The following is a 17949-nucleotide window of genomic DNA, read 5'->3' on the forward strand; positions in this document are numbered from 1 at the left end:
GAATCGCCCGGGAAGTACGGCCTTCACCATCATTGTCTGGATCGATGATTATTCTGAGTGGTTCCTGCACTTTCAAACAGAAGTACAAAGCCACTATTCACATACTCAGCAAACATAACGCAAGCCGCAACTGTTCAGTAAATTCAGTTGTATGCTTTTTTCAGAACCAGAACTAGGTGGATGTTCGCCATGAATTGTGAGCAGTATTGCAAAGGTGCACGTTAATATGAATCGCTGAAAGCATTCATACTCAGGCTAGCCAACACCTTTAGTTTGCTCGAGGTATCATATATCAATTTGGCAATTTCATTGACACAAAGGGGCAAGGTATCACTGATTACCTTCTTAGTTCGCTCTTGTGGATTGACCTTTCAATCCGTCACCTCTTTCTGTGTTGGTGCCAGCCTGTATCTTGAACCAACCAATCGAGCTGCTTTTACCTTTCCCTGTTCTACATTTGGATTCAGATCTCCCTCTCTAGTAGAATAAATGGAAGGTACGGGGAGGCTGGTATTAAGAAGCAAGCATTATCAGAATCCAAAACCTGACAAGGACATAAAGAGCAAAACAGTGAAGACATGTATATGCAGAGCAGAGACATATTTGTACTACAACCGAAAGTCATGACTATAATCTTCCTGAAGAAAGAGAAAGTGTGGGTTCTGGTGGAGCAATACAATGTGTTCTATTTCAAGATTTGAACTGCCAGCGTTAAACTAGTTATGTCATGAAAATAAGCATATTCCACAAGATCATGCAGATAAGAATGTCAATTTCCTCATCTTTTGAGAAGTTTACATATATTTAGCAGTTCCGTTCGAGGTTTTCAGAATTTGGAGTCTCAGTAAGCATACTAACAGAAACCTTTTTTAACACATCCATCGTGAAAACTGTTACTTCAGTGATCCAGATTAGAGGGTATATAAGTGTTCCTTCTGAGGTCTTTTATTTATCCCTGGTGTCTGGTACAACTGTGGCCTTCCATCTGTTACTGGTGTTTGATTCATCTGGGGCCTTCCATTTCCTACTGGTGTATGGGTGATCATGGGGCTTCCATTTGCTGCTGATGTTTGGTTCATCAGGGGGCTATCCATTTGCTTCTACATCTTGGTTTCTCTGTGGTCTTCATTGGGGGAGCAGCTCTGGTCCTTCAGCCAAGAGAGAAAAAATAGTGAGAAAAGAATAAAGGAAGACTTACGGATTCAGTTAGTCGAGTGATGAGTAAACATACTTGCACCATTTGCATTGTTAGGCCTAGTATTCAGAGACCTGATATCTCTAACAACCCCCTGCATGAATCAATTACTTATATGCACATGCCAACCATCAGGATAATTCCGGAAGACAAACGAACCAAAATACTGTATCACAGCTAGTAGTAGATCATAGCAGCAGAAGAAGTACCTCCATATCCTTCGTGAGAGAACCCTGAAGATGTCACCATGCAGTTGCCTTAAATCTGCTTGCACTTGTTCTCGGCATACTGAAACGACCAAAGACATCTGATTCAGTTTGCTGGTGCAAGAGTTCATAAGATTAAGTTGATCAGGGTTTCTTTTCGTGCTGCCTTCAGCAAGTACTTTGAGATCATTTATCTTTTAATCTGTGATAACATGTTATAATATATCAAACTATGTTGTCTTCGCAAACAACGAAATAACAGCACGATTATAATAGATAATCAATCGGCTTGTGGATTCAAAACGTTCGTACATCATCACAGCAACAGTGATTCATCAGAAGCGGATCTTAACCACCGAAAACACATAGATCCACAGACAAATTGAGTGGCAACAGCTCCTAGCCTAGCAGGCTCCTACCAAAAGCTCTGCTTCCCCTTACAATGATGAGTTCCTACAGCCGGTAAAGCTTACAGAAGAAGAAACTCTACTGTTGTGCCTACACTCGGGCGACGGCGGAGCAGCGAATGGCCTCCTCCTGCCGCTGATGTTACATTGTTACATGATGAATCTCCTGTGAGAACAAACAAAACTGTGGGACAAAGCAACCGGGGAAGGAAGATGGGGAGGCTAGAGATTCCGCTGCGGCATGACCCTTCCTTCCGGTACCCTTTTGTCGACACGGCCTATCTTACGGGGCGGCCACACCACATGCGTCACCCTCCCCTGCACCAGACCAAGCGGCACCTGCATGCAGCAGACAACAAAAGGATAATAAACATGTTCATCATGGCCAGGACTACGGCTGACATCAAATACACAGGTGTGCTCTGTTTTCCCACCAAAATTGTGCAACCCAAGAAATCAAAAATTCTCCTGACTTAACATCAGCCACAAATGTAAGTTGCCCTAGCATGTGTGCTGCTACTTTTCAAAGCAAAAACACTATAATTTCAAACTGCAGATGGACTGTATTTCAATTTCAATGGTGACAGTAACCAAATTGGACACAGCACCATAGCAGTATCAAAAATAGCACCGAGACAACTGCAAGCCCCGCTCTGCTAAGCTGGATTAGACACTTATTCCATTGAGCTAATGCAATACTGTTTGATTTACTACAATACAAGCTGGAACTAGATCAAAGCAGCAGATATAAACAGAGGAATACAAGATAGCAAAACTCAGAGCACAGGAGCGGCTTCATGTTAGCTCGATCCCATGCTTAAGCCCGAACCGTAATGGGTGATATTTGGGTTTCATTGGAACAAGAAGTGCAGGGGGTTGCTCGATCTGATAGAACATCCAATTATATCTTAATTGGGATCTCTAATACTTTTAGCTGAATGGTGTAATTGGGATCTCTTAATACTTTTAGCTGAATGAAGCTTTGGGAGAGAGTCATTGAGCACCGCTTAAGAAGAATGACAATCGTGACCAAAAATCAGTTTGGTTTCATGCCTGGGAGGTCGACCATGGAAGCCATTTTCTTGGTACGACAACTTATGGAGAGATATAGGGAGCAAAAGAAGGACTTGCATATGGTGTTCATTGACTTGGAGAAGGCCTATGATAAGATACCACGGAATGTCATATGGTGGGCCTTGGAGAAACACAAAGTCCCAGCAAAGTACATTACCCTCATCAAGGACATGTACGATAATGTTGTGACAAGTGTTCGAACAAGTGATGCCGACACTGATGACTTTCCGATTAAGATAGGACTGCATCAGGGGTCAGCTTTGAGCCCTTATCTTTTTGCATTGGTGATGGATGAGGTCACAAGGGATATATACAAGGAGATATCCCATGGTGTATGCTCTTTGCGGATGATGTGGTGCTAGTTGACGATAGTCGGACGGGGGTAAATAGGAAGTTAGAGTTATGGAGACAAACCTTGGAATCGAAAGGGTTTAGGCTTAGTAGAACTAAAACCGAGTACATGATGTGCGGTTTCAGTACTACTAGGTGTGAGGAGGAGGAGGTTAGCCTTGATGGCCAGGTGGTACCCCAGAAGGACACATTTCGGTATTTGGGGTCAATGCTGCAGGAGGATGGGGGTATTGATGAAGATGTGAACCACCGAATCGAAGCCGGATGGATGAAGTGGCGCCAAGCTTCTGGCATTCTCTGTGACAAGAGAGTGCCACAAAAGCTAAAAGGCAAGTTCTACAGGATGGCGGTTCGACCCGCAATGTTGTATGGCGCTGAGCGCTGGCCGACTAAAAGGTGACATGTTCAACAGTTAGGTGTGGCGGAGATGCGCATGTTGAGATGGATGTGTGGCCACACGAGGAAGGATCAAGTCCGGAATGATGATATACGAGATAGAGTTGGGGTAGCACCAATTGAAGAGAAGCTTGTCCAACATCGTCTGAGATGGTTTGGGCATATTCAGCGCAAGCCTCCAGAAGCTCCAGTGCATAGCGGACGGCTAAAGCGCGCGGAGAATGTCAAGAGAGGGCAGGGTAGACCGAATTTGACATGGGAGGAGTCCGTTAAGAGAGACCTGAAGGATTGGAGTATCACCAAAGAACTAGCTATGGACAGGGGTGCGTGGAAGCTTGCTATCCATGTGCCAGAGCCATGAGTTGGTTGCGAGATCTTATGGGTTTCACCTCTAGCCTACCCCAACTTGTTTGGGACTAAAGGCTTTGTTGTTGTTGTTGTTGGTGTATAATCACTCCATAAAATGCTTTATGTCCATGCAAACACATATGTTTCCCATATATCAGAAAATACAACAAGTTACATTACACGAGTTGTCAAACAAAATTAGATTGGCACTCCTCACCGCTTCCTCCCTGTCATGGCACTAACTTGATGTGTACCCAGAGCACGACTTGTAACAAAATGAGAAATCTCCATGGCTGGGATTGATGAGGTAAGCTGCTGGCCGGCCTCTGGACAAATTTAACTAGGCTGGCATCTGCCAAGTCTCGCGCAGACTCTTGGAAAAAATAGAGAAGTCTCCAGAGATGACTTTGACTCTGCGACTGACAAGTGGGCGGCAGACTCACGGACACTTGTCTAAACGTTAAAACATGTGACATGGACAAGCCAACTGTCCAAGCAGCATGCAAAAATGCAGCAATATTTGATATTAACGGTAATTAATTGTTGCTAGTTATCTTTGTATTTATCTGCCGTTGGACTCTTTTCTCACTTTACATATGACTGGGTGATATCCCAGTATTTTATAGTCATGGTAATAAAAACTAACTGTTGTCAATTATCTTTGCACGTGTCTTTCATTGGATTGCTTCTACACTTTACATATGTGCACTCTGTTCTAGCAAAGTTTGACCGTGGAAATTGTTCGGGGTTTTCCAGATGAACTTTGGTGGAGAAAGCAGGGGGGCAACTCATTGGCAAGGGGCTCTTTCTTGGCCAGTGATGATGAGAATCACAACTCCATACTTAAATCATCTTGATATTCACTTTGATATGGAAGTCCATACTTTAGTAGTAATCTTCCAGAGGACATGTAACCAGTCTGTTTGTACATTTGCTCCTTTGGTTAGTTCTCCCTAATCCAATGCATTCTTCATAGTTCAGGCTTGGCCTGATGGTAATCCTATTCGAAACAAATCTCTCAGGACAAATTCAGTGGCCTCTGCCAAACAAAGTTTCGGAGAGACTCCAGGGGTGACTAAATCGTTGACAGCGACGAGTGGGTGGGTGACATTCCAGGACTAAAATATTTACAAAAAAGATATTTCTAGCAAGATGACACCAAATATGGGTAAATTCAAGGGAGCAGTAGAATGTCTTACAGGGCCGTAGGTTCTCGAGTCCCGGCTGACGCTGCCATTGTCCCCTTCGACCCAGCAGTGGCCCTCCGGTATCTTCCGGATCTCCTTCGTCTCCGGGACGCTGATCCAGTCGCCGGGCAGCCCAATCACCCTCTTGATCGCCTTCCTCTGGTGGTCCACCGGCGTCCTGCATACACACATATATACAGCAGCACCAAGAATCAAGATCCGCCATTTCTAGAAGATAAAAAGAATCAAGATCCGGTATATATCTGCACCACCACACCCATGACCCACTGGAAGCATCAGGGAACGGCCTGGAAGCAGTCCGGCCGGGGCGTCGGCGGCGGGGGCGGCGAGCGAGCTTACACGAAGGTGCGACGTCGCCGCGGGAGAAGTCATAGCGCTCGAGGCATAGCCGCTACACCAGCGCGTATTCACCTGGCGGAGACGCCAGCGACGGTAAGAAATCGAACAAGAATCCGGCGGGTTGTGTCCGTGGCCCGTGGGCGAAGAGGGGAGAGGTGGGGCTTACCTGTCCTGCCCTCGAAGGTAGGGTGCATGGAGGCGCCTCGGACGGCGGCGACCGAGAAGTAGCGGTCGGAGACGGTGAGGCCTATGAGGGAGGCGGCGATGCAGGGCTTCACGACCGACCTGAGCGCGGCCCACGCCCCCGCCGCCATGTCCGGAGCTCGGCCCGGGTGGTGGTACCCTTGCTCAGACCGCTGCGACGCGGCTGCTCGCCGTCAAAGTTGAGGCGGCGACGGCGGCGGCGGCGGCGGCGGCGCGGTCAGGGTCGTAGCGGCGAGGAGTACGGACTACTAGTATTCCGCTAAGAAAAAAACGAAACTCAGAAAAAAAAAACCCCGGAAATCCAACTCGGTGGCCAGGCTCATCTGCTCCGGTCCGGAAAAAATCAAAACAAATACTATAAAAATTCAAAAAATCTAACTTTTTGTGTCGTAGGTAATTTTTTTGAGAATGTGTGGTAGGTAATTTGATGCGTGAGGTCCGCTCTAAATTTCAATTCATTTGGACATCTGAGCAGCTCTTGTAAAAAAACCATATCGGGTCAGAACAGTGCGTGAACAGTAAACTATTTTACAGATCCTAATTTTGTTTTTTTGCCGATAGCTGCTCAGATGTTTAAATGAATTGAAATTTGAAGCGGACCTCACGCATCAAATTATCTATCATACGAAAAAATAGAATTTTTTGAATTTTTGTAGTATTTGTTTGATTTTTTCGTCAATACGGATGCAGATGAGCTCGGGAGCAGAAACTCCGCATCCAAAAACCCCTCATTTGTTTCTTGTATTTTCTTTCTCTTTTTCATTCCCGCTTTATTTATTTACCGCCTCTTTTTTTCAACTGTTTCATGTAGAAAAATTTATTTTGAAGGTGCAAACTATAATATTTTTTTTACCCTTTTCTGATATATATATACTCCCTCTGTTAGGAGTTAACTAATGTGAATGGTCATCTCAGCTAATTTAGAAATGAATAGCTTTGCAATGAAGGAAGTATGTAATTTATAACTTACATATTTACTAAAGTACTGATTTAAATGCTCTTATATTTCTTTACAGAGAAAGTATATACTAATACATCCTATAACATTCCTTTTACAATCCCGAACACAAGAGATTATAGGAGTATTAGTAAAACCTCTTGTTATCGCATGCGTGTTGCAGAAACGAACAACACACAATTAAACATTGTTTTGAGAACAGAGGCTTGCGGCGGCGTAAAAAGTATTTCGTGGACTCTTTGGTAGGTTTCCTGATTTTAGAGTATTTATAGAGGCGGAGCTAGGTCAAACGGAGACTCATGGGCCCCACTACCCACCAGGGCGGGCCACTCCTCCATCTTCTCATGGCCTCCCAAAGCTTCCAGGGTTTCTTATCGCCAGAAAAAAAAATCTTCAAAAAGTTTTGTGGCATTTGGATTTCATTTGGTATTGATTTTCTGCAAAGTCAAAAACAATTAAGAAACAACAACTGGCACTGGGCACTAAGTTAGTAGGTTAGCCCTCAAAAATGATATAAAGTTGCTTGTAAATGTACATAAAATATCAATTGATACTATAATAGCATGAAACAATAAAAAATTATAGATACGTTGGAGACGTATCACAGGCACACGCGGAGGAGGTGCGACGCCGGCAGCAGCAGTTCACGCTAGAGCAGCGCCTCAACCTGGCCTACGTGTCAGGCGCGGCGGGCGGAGGCCATGGCGCTCTCCGCTGCCGGCGACCGCGTCGTCGCTCCGCTGGCCCCACCGTCCCCCGAGCCGATGCTGACCCCCGTCGTCAAGCCCGAGCGCTACACATGGACTGGGTATGTCTGCGAGTGGGTCAGCGCGCCTCCCGTTTGGTTTGGGGCAACGCCGACCCAGGAGTAGATGTACTTGGAGCAATGGCCGCAGCGCAGGCTCGCGGAGGAGCACCGCGAGGGCGAGTACCTCGAGCAGCTGGAGCGCGACACCGATGAGGAGCGTCGCGAGGCGGAGGAGGAGGAGCGCCTTGCCCGCGGTGGCGCAGCCCAGCCACCGGCGGACGATGTCGCCGCAGCCTGGGAGACAGCGTTCCCGTGGGCTGGCCTGATACGTCTCCAACGTATCTATAATTTATAAAGTATTCATGCCATGTTTATAATATTTTTACATGATTTTGGTATGATTTGATTGGAACTAACCCGAACTGACTCTGTTTTCAGCAGAACTACCGTGATGTTGTTTTTGTGCAGAAATAAAAGTTCTCGGAATACGCTGAAAATCAACGAACAATATTTTTGGAAAATATAAAAATACTGGAACAAAAAGCTATCGGAGGGGAGTCCCGAGGCCACCACGAGGGTGGAGGGCGCGCCCTACCCCCCGGAGGGTGCTCCTACCTCGTGGACTCCCCGTGGCCCCCCTTGACATGAAACCGACGCCAACCCCTCCTATAAATCCTAAAAACCCCAGAACAGAAGAGAGATCGGAAATTCCGCACACCGAGCCATCATTACTCCAAACTCGCTATTTATAGTACTTAAGTAATATATTCTAACTTTATGGTAACAACACCTATTTTTATATTTTAGCTCTCCAATATCATGCAAAGTTATCCTCTTCATACCCACAACATAGTTTTATTTCTCGTTTCTAGTTGGAAGCAAACGTTCGGTGTACGTAGAGTCATATCAGTGGCAGATAGGACTTGAGAGAATATTGATCCTACCTTTAGCTCCTTGTGGGTTCAGCACTCCATACTTATCGCTTCCATCTTTGGAAATTGCTACATGATTCCCTGCACTTGGGGATTATCAAGCTCTTTTCTGGCGCCTTTGCCGGGGAGCAATAGCGTGAGGTTGATATTCTTGTGTATGCTTGTTTGCTTTCTTCACTAAGTAGTTTTGTTTTCCCTTTTGTTTCTGTTTAGTCGTGGGTGAAACAAACAAAAAAATTATAAAAATGAAAATAAAAACAATTACTTGCCTCTTATGCCTAAAAAGTTTTTTTCAAAAAGAGAAGTGATTGGAAAGTTATGCATTGGAGAAGTGAGGGTCGACCTTGAACACTTGTGTTCATGCTCATGGAAACAATGTAGAATTTCATGGAAGTTTCTCAGAAAATAATTATCCTCTTGTATTTATCCTTTATATTATAAAAATAATGTGCCAATATTTGGTTTTAGGATCTCTAGATTGCTTGTTTGCTATGTGCAGTGCAAAAACAGAAACTTTGGCTGTAGCGCGTGAATTTACATTTTTTACTGGAATGTCAAATGCTTCTGAAACTTTTTTCACAGTACTTCTATACAATTTGTTTAGATTGTCCTAATTTTTTAGATTTTTGGAGTTACAGAAGTATACGAAGTTTCTAGATTACTACAGACAGTCCTGTTTTTGACAGATTTTGTTTTCTATGTGTTGTTCACTTATTTTGATGAATCTATGGGTAGTATCGAGGGGTATGAACCATGGTGAAGTTGGAATACAGTAGATATAATGCTAATATGAAATTGGAATGAGTTTATAACAGTACCTAAAGGTAGTGATTTTCTTTATTATACTAACGGATCTCACAAATTTTTTGTTAAGTTTTGTGTGGATGAAGTGTTCAAAGAACGAGGAGTTGCCGATGTGAGAAGAATAAAGAGAGGCAAGAGTTCAAGCTTGGGCATGCCCAAGGTACCCCAAGTAAATATTACTCAAGCATCTAAGCTTGGGGATGCCCCGGTTGGCATCCCATCTTTCTTCTTTAACAATTATCAGTATACCTCGGTTTTTTGTTTTGTTCACATGATTTGTGTCCTTTGCGTTTTTCTTTTCCTTTAAGAACCATGCTAGTATGAGATAGCCCTTCATTGATTTATAGAATGCTTCATGTGCTTCATTTATATCTTTTGAGTATGACCTTATAGAATGCTCTTTGTGCTTCACTTAAATCTTTTCAGTATGGTTTTATAGAATGCTTCGTGTGCTTCACTTATATATTTTGAGCTTGGATAATTGTTAATCTATATTAATTGTAGAATGCTCAATAAAATTCACTTATATCTTTTGTGAAGGAAATATGCCCTAGAGGCAATAATAAAGTTATTATTTATTTCCTTAATTCAAGATAAATGTTTATTATTCATGCTAGAATTGTATTAACCGGAAACTTAGTACATGTGTGAATACATAGACAAAACATATAGTCCCTAGTATGCCTCTACTTGACTAGCTCGTTAATCAAAGATGGTTATGTTTCCTAACCATAGACATGTGTTGTCATTTGATGAACGGGATCACATCATTAGGAGAATGATGTGATGGACATGACCAATCTATTAGCTTAGCATTATGATCGTGTTAGTTTTATTGCTACTGCTTTCTCCATGACTTATATATACAAGTTCCTCAGACTATGAGATTACGCAACTCCTGAATACCGGAGGAACACTTTGTGTGCTACCAAACATCACAACGCAAATGGGTGGTTATAAAGGTGCTCTACAGGTGTCTCCGAAGGTGTTTGTTGGGTTGGCACAGATCGAGATTAGGATTTGTCACTCTGTGTTTCGGAGAGGTATCTCTAGGCCCTCTCAGTAATACTCATCACTATAAGCCTTGCAAGCATTGTGACTAATGAGTTAGTTGCAGGATGAAGTATTACGGAACGAGTAAAGAGACTTGCCGGTAACGAGATTGAACTAGGTATTGAGATACCGACGATCGAATATCGGGCAAGTAACATACCGATGACAAAGGGAACAACATATGTTGTTATGTGGTTTGACCGATAAAGATCTTTGTAGAATATGTAGGAACCAATATGAGCATCCAGGTTCCGCTATTGGTTATTGACCGGAGACGTGTCTCGGTCATGTCTACATAGTTCTCGAACCCGTAGGGCTCGCACGCTTAACGTTCGATGACGATTGGTATTATGAGTTTATGTGATATATTGTACCGAAGATTGTTCGGAGTCCCGGATGTGATCACGGACATGGCGGGGAGTCTCAAAATGGTCTAGACATAAAGATTGATATATTGGACGACTATATTCGGACACCGGAAGTGTTCCGGAGAAGTTTCGGATAAAACCGGAGTGCCGGAGGGTTACCGGAACCCCCCGGGGAACTAATGGGCCTCGATGGGCCCTAGTGGAGAGAGAGGGGCCGTCCAGGGCAAGCCGCGCGCCCCTCCCCCTGAGTCCGAATAGGACAAGGAAGGGGAGCGGCGCCCCCCTTGCCTTCCCTCTCTCCCTCTCCTTCCTTCCCCTCCCTTCCCCAAGTTGGAAACCTACTAGGAATAGGATTCCTAATCCTACTTGGGGCGTGCCCTACAGGGGTCGTCCGGCCTCCCCCCTTGCTCCTTTATATACGGGGGCAAGGGGGCACCCTTGAACACACAAGTTGACAATTGTTTTAGCCGTGTGCGGTGCCCCCCTCCACAGTTACACACCTCAGTCATATCGTCGTAGTACTTAGGCGAAGCCCTGCACTGGTAACTTCATCATCACCGTCGCCACGCCGTCATGCTGACGGAACTCTCTCTCGGCCTCAATTGGATCAAGAGTACGAGGGACTTCATCGAGCTGATTGTGTGCTGAACACGGAGGTGCCGTACGTTCGGTGCTGAGATCGGTCGGATCGTGAAGACGTACAACTACATCAACCGCATTAACTAAACGCTTCTGCTTTCGGTCTATGAAGGTACGTGGACACACTCTCCCCTCTCGTTGCTATGCATCACATAGATAGATCTTGCGTGATCGTAGGATTTTTTTTGAAATTACCGCGTTCCCCAACAGTGGCGTCCGAGCCAGGTCTATGCGTAGATGTTATATGCACGAGTAGAACACAAAGAGTTGTGGGCGATTAGTCATACCGCTTACCAGTATGTCATACTTTGATTCGTCGGTATTGTTGGATGAAGCGGCTCAGAATGACATTACACGTACGCTTACGCGAGACTGGTTCTACCGACGTGCTTTGCACATAGGTGGCTGGTGAGTGTCTGTTTCTCCAACTTTTGTTGAGTTGAGTGTGGCTACGCCCGGTCCTTGTTGAAGGTTAAAACAGCACACTTGACGAAAAATCGTTGTGGTTTTGATGCATAGGTAAGAAAGGTTCTTGCTAGAAGCCCGTAGCAGCCACGTAAACTTGCAACAACAAAGTAGAGGACGTCTAACTTGTTTTTGCAGGGCTTGCTGTGATGTGATATGGTCAAGCATGATGTGATATAAATTGTTGTATGAGATGATCATGTTTTGTAACAAAGTTATCGGCAACTGGCAGGAGCCATATGGTTGTCGCTTTATTGTATGCAATGCAATCGCCATGTAATTGTTTTACTTTATCACTAAGTGGTAGCGATAGTCGTAGTAATAATAGATGGCGAAACGACAATGATGCTATGATGGAGATCAAGGTGTCGCGCCGGTGACGTTGGAGATCATGACGATGCTTTAGTGATGGAGATCATGAGCACAAGATGATGATGGCCATATCATGTCACATATTTTGATTGCATGTGATGTTTATCCTTTATGCATCTTATTTTGCTTAGAACGTCGGTAGCATTATAAGATGATCCCTTACTAAATTTCAAGGTACAAGTGTTCTCCCTGAGTATGCACCATTGCTACAGTTCGTCGTGCTGAGACACCACGTGATGATCAGGTGTGATAAGCTCTATGTTCACATAAAACGGGTGCAAGCCAGTTTTGCACACGCAGAATACTCGGGTTAAACTTGACGAGCCTAGCATATGCAGATATGGCCTCGGAACACTGAGACCGAAAGGTCGAGCGTGAATCATATAGTAGATATGATCAACATAGTGATGTTCACCATTGAAAACTACTCCATCTCACGTGATGATCGGACATGGTTTAGTTGATTTGGATCACGTGATCACTTAGATGATTAGAGGGATGTCTATGTAAGTGGGAGTTCTTAAGTAATATGATTAATTGAACTTTAATTTATCATGAACTTAGTACCTGATAGTATTTTGCATGTCTATGTTGTTGTAGATCAATGGCCCGTGCTACCATTCCTTTGAATTTTAATGCGTTCCTAGAGAAAGCTAAGTTGAAAGATGATGGCAGCAACTACACGGACTGGGTCCGTAACTTGAGGATTATCCTCATTGCTGCACAGAAGAATTACATCCTGGAAGCACCGCTAGGTGCCAGGCCTGCTGCAGATGCTACTGATGACGTTAAGAACGTCTGGCAAAGCAAAGCTGATGACTACTCGATAGTTCAGTGTGCCATGCTTTACGGCTTAGAATCGGGACTTCAAAGACGTTTTGAACGTCATGGAGCATATGAGATGTTCCAAGAATTGAAGTTAATATTTCAAGCAAATGCCCGAGTTGAGAGATATGAAGTCTCGAACAAGTTCTACAGCTGCAAAATGGAGGAGAATAGTTCTGTTAGTGAACACATACTCAAAATGTCTGGGTATCATAATCACTTGACTCAGTTGGGAGTTGATCTTCCAGTTGATTATGTCGTTGACAGAGTTCTTCAATCACTGCCACCAAGCTATAAAGGCTTCTTGATGAACTATAATATGCAAGGGATGAACAAGACTATTCCCGAGCTCTTCGCGATGCTAAAAGCCGCGAAGGTAGAAATCAAAAAGGAGCATCAAGTGTTGATGGTCAATAAGACCACTAGTTTCAAGAAAAAGGGCAAAGGGAAGAAAGGGAACTTCAAGAAGAACGGCAAAAAGGTTGCTGCTCAAGAGAAGAAACCCAAGTCTGGACCTACGCCTGAAACTGAGTGCTTCTACTGCAAAGGGACTGGCCACTGGAAGCGGAACCGCCCCAAGTATTTGGCGGATAAGAAGGATGGCAAAGTGAAAGGTATATTTGATATACATGTTATTGATGTGTACTTAACTAATGCTCGCAGTAGCGCCTGGGTATTTGATACTGGTTCTGTTGCTCATATTTGCAACTCGAAACAGGGGCTACGGATTAAGCGAAGATTGGCTAAGGATGAGGTGACGATGCGCGTGGGAAATGGTTCCAAAGTCGATGTGATCGCGGTCGGCACGCTACCTCTACATCTACCATCGGGATTAGTTTTAGACCTGAAAAATTGTTATTTGGTGCCAGCGTTAAGCATGAACATTATATCTGGATCTTGTTTGATGTGAGACAATTATTCATTTAAATCAGAGAATAATGGTTGTTCTATTTATATGAGTAATATCTTTTATGGTCATGCACCCCTGCTGAGTGGTCTATTTTGTTGAATCTCGATAGTAGTGATACACATATTCATAGTGTTGAAGCCAAAAGATTGAAGTTTAATAATGATAGTGCAACTTATTTGTGGCACTGCCGTTTGGGTCATATCGGTGTAAAGCGCATGAAGAAACTCCATGCTGATGGACTTTTGGAATCACTTGATTATGAATCACTTGGTGCTTGCGAACCGTGCCTTATGGGCAAGATGACTAAAACTCCGTTCTCCGGAACAATGGAACGAGCTACTGACTTGTTGGAAATAATACATACCGATGTATGCGGTCCAATGAGTATTGATGCTCATGGTGGGTATCGTTATTTTCTTACCTTCACAGATGATTTGAGCAGATATGGTTATATCTACTTAATGAAGCATAAGTTTGAAACATTTGAAAAGTTCAAAGAATTTTAGAGTGAAGTGGAAAATCATCGTAACAAGAAAATAAAATTTCTACTATCTGATTGTGGAGGAGAATATTTGAGTTACGAGTTTGGTCTTCATTTGAAACAACATGGGATAGTTTCACAATTAATGCCACCTGGAACACCACAGCGAAATGGTGTGTCCGAACGTCGTAACCGTACTTTATTAGATATGGTGCGATCTATGATGTCTCTTACTGATTTACCACTATCGTTTTGGGGTTATGCTTTAGAGACGGCTGCATTCACTTTAAATAGGGCACCATCAATATCCGTTGAGACGACGCCTTATGAACTACGGTTTGGCAAGAAACCAAAGTTGTCGTTTCTTAAAGTTTGGGGCTGCGATGCTTATGTGAAAAAGCTTCAACCTGATAAGCTCGAACCCAAATCGGAGAAGTGCGTCTTCATAGGATACCCAAAGGAAACTGTTGGGTACACCTTCTATCACAGATCCGAAGGCAAAATCTTTGTTGCTAAGAATGGATCCTTTCTAGAGAAGGAGTTCCTCTCGAAAGAAGTGAGTGGGAGGAAAGTAGAACTTGATGAGGTAACTGTACCTTCTCCCTTATTGGAAAGTAGTTCATCACAGAAATTAGTTCTAGTGATTCCTACACCAATTAGTGAGGAAGCTAATGATAATGATCATGAAGCTTCAGATCAAGTTGCTACCGAACCTCGTAGGTCTTCCAGTGTAAGATCCGCACCAGAGTGGTACGGTAATCCTATTCTAGAAGTCATGTTACTAGACCATGATGAACCTACGAACTATGAGGAAGCGATGATGAGCCCAGATTCCGCAAAATGGCTTGAGGCCATGAAATCTGAGATGGAATCCATGTATGAGAACAAAGTGTGGACTTTGGTGGACTTGCCCGATGATCGGAAAGCCATAGAAAATAAATGGATCTTTAAGAAGAAGACTGACGCAGACGGTAATGTTACTGCTACAAAGCTCGACTTGTTGCGAAAGGTTTTCGACAAGTTCAAGGAGTTGACTATGATGAGACTTTCTCACCCGTAGCGATGCTTAAGTCTGTCCGAATCATGTTAGCAATTGCTGCATTTTATGATTCTGAAATTTGGCAAATGGATGTCAAAACTGCATTCCTAAATGGATTTCTGGAAGAAGAGTTGTATATAATGCAATCGGAAGGTTTTGTCGATCCAAAGGGTACTAGCAAAGTGTGCAAGCTCCAGCGATCCATTTATGGGCTGGTGCAAGCCTCTCGGAGTTGGAATAAATGCTTTGATAGTGTGATCAAAGCATATGGTTTTATACAGACTTTTGGAGAAGCCTGTATTTACAAGAAAGTGAGTGGGAGCTCTGTAGCATTTCTGATCTTATATGTAGATGACATATTGTTGATTGGAAATGATATAGAATTTCTGGATAGCATAAAGAGATGGCTGAATAAGAGTTTTTCTATGAAAGACCTCGGAGAAGCTGCTTACATATTGGGCATCAAGATCTATAGAGATAGATCAAGACGCTTAATTGGACTTTCACAAAGCACATACCTTGATAAAGTTTTGAAGAAGTTCAAAATGGATCAGTCAAAGAAAGGGTTCTTGCCTGTGTTACAAGGTGTGAAGTTGAGTCAGACTCAAAGCCCGACCACCGCAGAAGATAGAGAGAATATGAAAGTCATTCCCTATGCTCCAGCCATAGGTTCTATCATGTATGCAATGGTGTGTACCAGACCTGATGTATGTCTTGCTATAAGCATAGCAGGGAGGTACCAAAGTAATCCCAGAGTGGAGCACTGGACAGCGGTCAAGAACATCCTGAAATACCTGAAAAGGACTAAGGATATGTTTCTCGTTTATGGAGGTGAAAAAGAGCTCGTCATAAACGGTTACATCGATGCAAGCTTTGACACTGATCCGGATGACTCTAAGTCGCAAAGCGGATACGTATTTTTATTGAATGGAGGAGCTGTCAGTTGGTGCAGTTCCTAGCAGAGCGTCGTGGCGGGATCTACGTGTGAAGCGGAGTACATTGCTTCTTCGGAAGCAACAAATGAAGGAGTTCATATCTGATCTAGGTGTCATACCTAGTGCATCGGGTCCAATGAAAATCTTTTGTGACAATACTGGTGCAATTGCCTTGGCAAAGGAATCCGAATTTCACAAGAGAACCAAGCACATCAAGAGGCGCTTCAATTCCATCCGTCATCAAGTGTCGGAAGGGGACATAGAGATTTGCAAGATACACACAGATCTGAATGTTGCAGACCCGTTGACTAAGCCTCTTCCACGAGCAAAACATGATCAGCACCAAAGCTCGATGGGTGTTAGAATCATTACTAGGTAATCTAGATTATTGACTCTAGTGCAAGTGGGAGACTGAAGGAAATATGCCCTAGAGGAAATAATAAAGTTATTATTTATTTCCTTAATTCATGATAAATGTTTATTATTCATGCTAGAATTGTATTAACCGGAAACTTAGTACATGTGTGAATACATAGACAAAACATATAGTCCCTAGTGTGCCTCTACTTGACTAGCTCGTTAATCAAAGATGGTTATGTTTCCTAACCATAGACATGTGTTGTCATTTGATGTATGGGATCACATCATTAGGAGAATGATGTGATAGACATGACCAATCTATTAGCTTAGCATTATGATCGTATTAGTTTCATCGCTACTGCTTTCTCCGCACGCTTAACGTTCAATGACGATTGGTATTATGAGTTTATGTGATATGTTGTACCGAAGATTGTTCGAAGTCCCGGATGTGATGACGGACATGACAAGGAGTCTCGAAATGGTCGAGACATAAAGATTGATATATTGGACGACTATATTCTGATACCGGAAGTGTTCCGAAGAAGTTTCGGATAAAACCGGAGTGCCGGAGGTTTACCGGAACCCCCCGGGGAACTAATGGGCCTCGATGGGCCCTAGTGGAGAGAGAGAGGGGCCGGCATGGGCAGGCCGCGCCCCCCTCCCCTTGAGTCCGAGTAGGACAAGGAAGGGGGGCGGCGCCCCCCTTGCGTTCCCTCTCTCCCTCTCTTTCCTTCCCCCTCCCTTCCCCAAGTTGGAAACCTACTAGGAATTGGATTCCTAGTAGGAATCCTACGTGGGGCGCGCCCTACAGGGGCTGGCCGGCCTCCCCCTTGCTCCTTTATATACGGGGGCAAGGGGGCACCCTAGAACACACAAGTTGACAATTGTTTTAGCCGTGTGCGGTGCCCCCCTCCACAGTTACACACCTCGGTCATATCTTCATAGTGCTTAGGCGAAGCCCTGCGCCGGTAACTTCATCATCACCGTCGCCACGCCGTCGTGCTGACGGAACTCTCCCTCGGCCTCAACTGGATCAAGAGTACGAGGGACGTCATCGAGCTGAACGTGTGCTGAACATGGAGGTGCCGTACGTTCGGTGCTGAGATCGGTGGGATCGTGAAGACGTACGACTACATCAACCGCGTTAACTAAACGCTTCCGCTTTCGGTCTATGAGGGTACGTGGACACTCTCTCCCCTCTTGTTGCTATGCATCACATAGATAGATCTTGCGTGATTGTAGGAATTTTTTTGAAATTACCACGTTCCCCAACATTTTGGAGTATGAATAAGACTATCATCGAAAGTGGGTTAGGAAGAGTGTCAACTTTAG

The 17949-nt window shown here is 44.0% G+C and overlaps 1 protein-coding gene across 1 annotated transcript; it reads right to left on the bottom strand.

The window, feature by feature from the left end:
• Window positions 1–1668: 1668 nt before the first annotated feature.
• Window positions 1669–5838, bottom strand: LOC123120743 (mitochondrial inner membrane protease subunit 2). The gene is made up of 4 exons (XM_044540727.1): window positions 5632–5838; window positions 5434–5576; window positions 5177–5342; window positions 1669–2147 (listed from the first exon to the last, which is right to left on the bottom strand). Exons 1-4 carry the CDS (start codon window positions 5836–5838, stop codon window positions 2031–2033), a joined length of 633 nt encoding a protein of 210 aa, XP_044396662.1. The 3' UTR covers window positions 1669–2030.
• Window positions 5839–17949: the final 12111 nt, after the last annotated feature.

This window comes from Triticum aestivum, chromosome 5D, assembly GCF_018294505.1.
Source record: "Triticum aestivum cultivar Chinese Spring chromosome 5D, IWGSC CS RefSeq v2.1, whole genome shotgun sequence".
NCBI lineage: Eukaryota > Viridiplantae > Streptophyta > Magnoliopsida > Poales > Poaceae > Triticum > Triticum aestivum.

Excerpts from the sequence above, each read along its gene's own strand:
- LOC123120743 (XM_044540727.1), bottom strand. The coding sequence starts at position 5,838 with ATGGCGGCGGGGGCGTGGGCCGCGCTCAGGTCGGTCGTGAAGCCCTGC. Across the intron at positions 5,577-5,631 it reads ACACAACCCGCCGGATTCTT|CGGCTATGCCTCGAGCGCTA; the intron begins GTTCGATTTCTT and ends GCGCTGGTGTAG. Across the intron at positions 2,148-5,176 it reads ACTCGAGAACCTACGGCCCT|GTGCCGCTTGGTCTGGTGCA; the intron begins GTAAGACATTCT and ends TGCTGCATGCAG.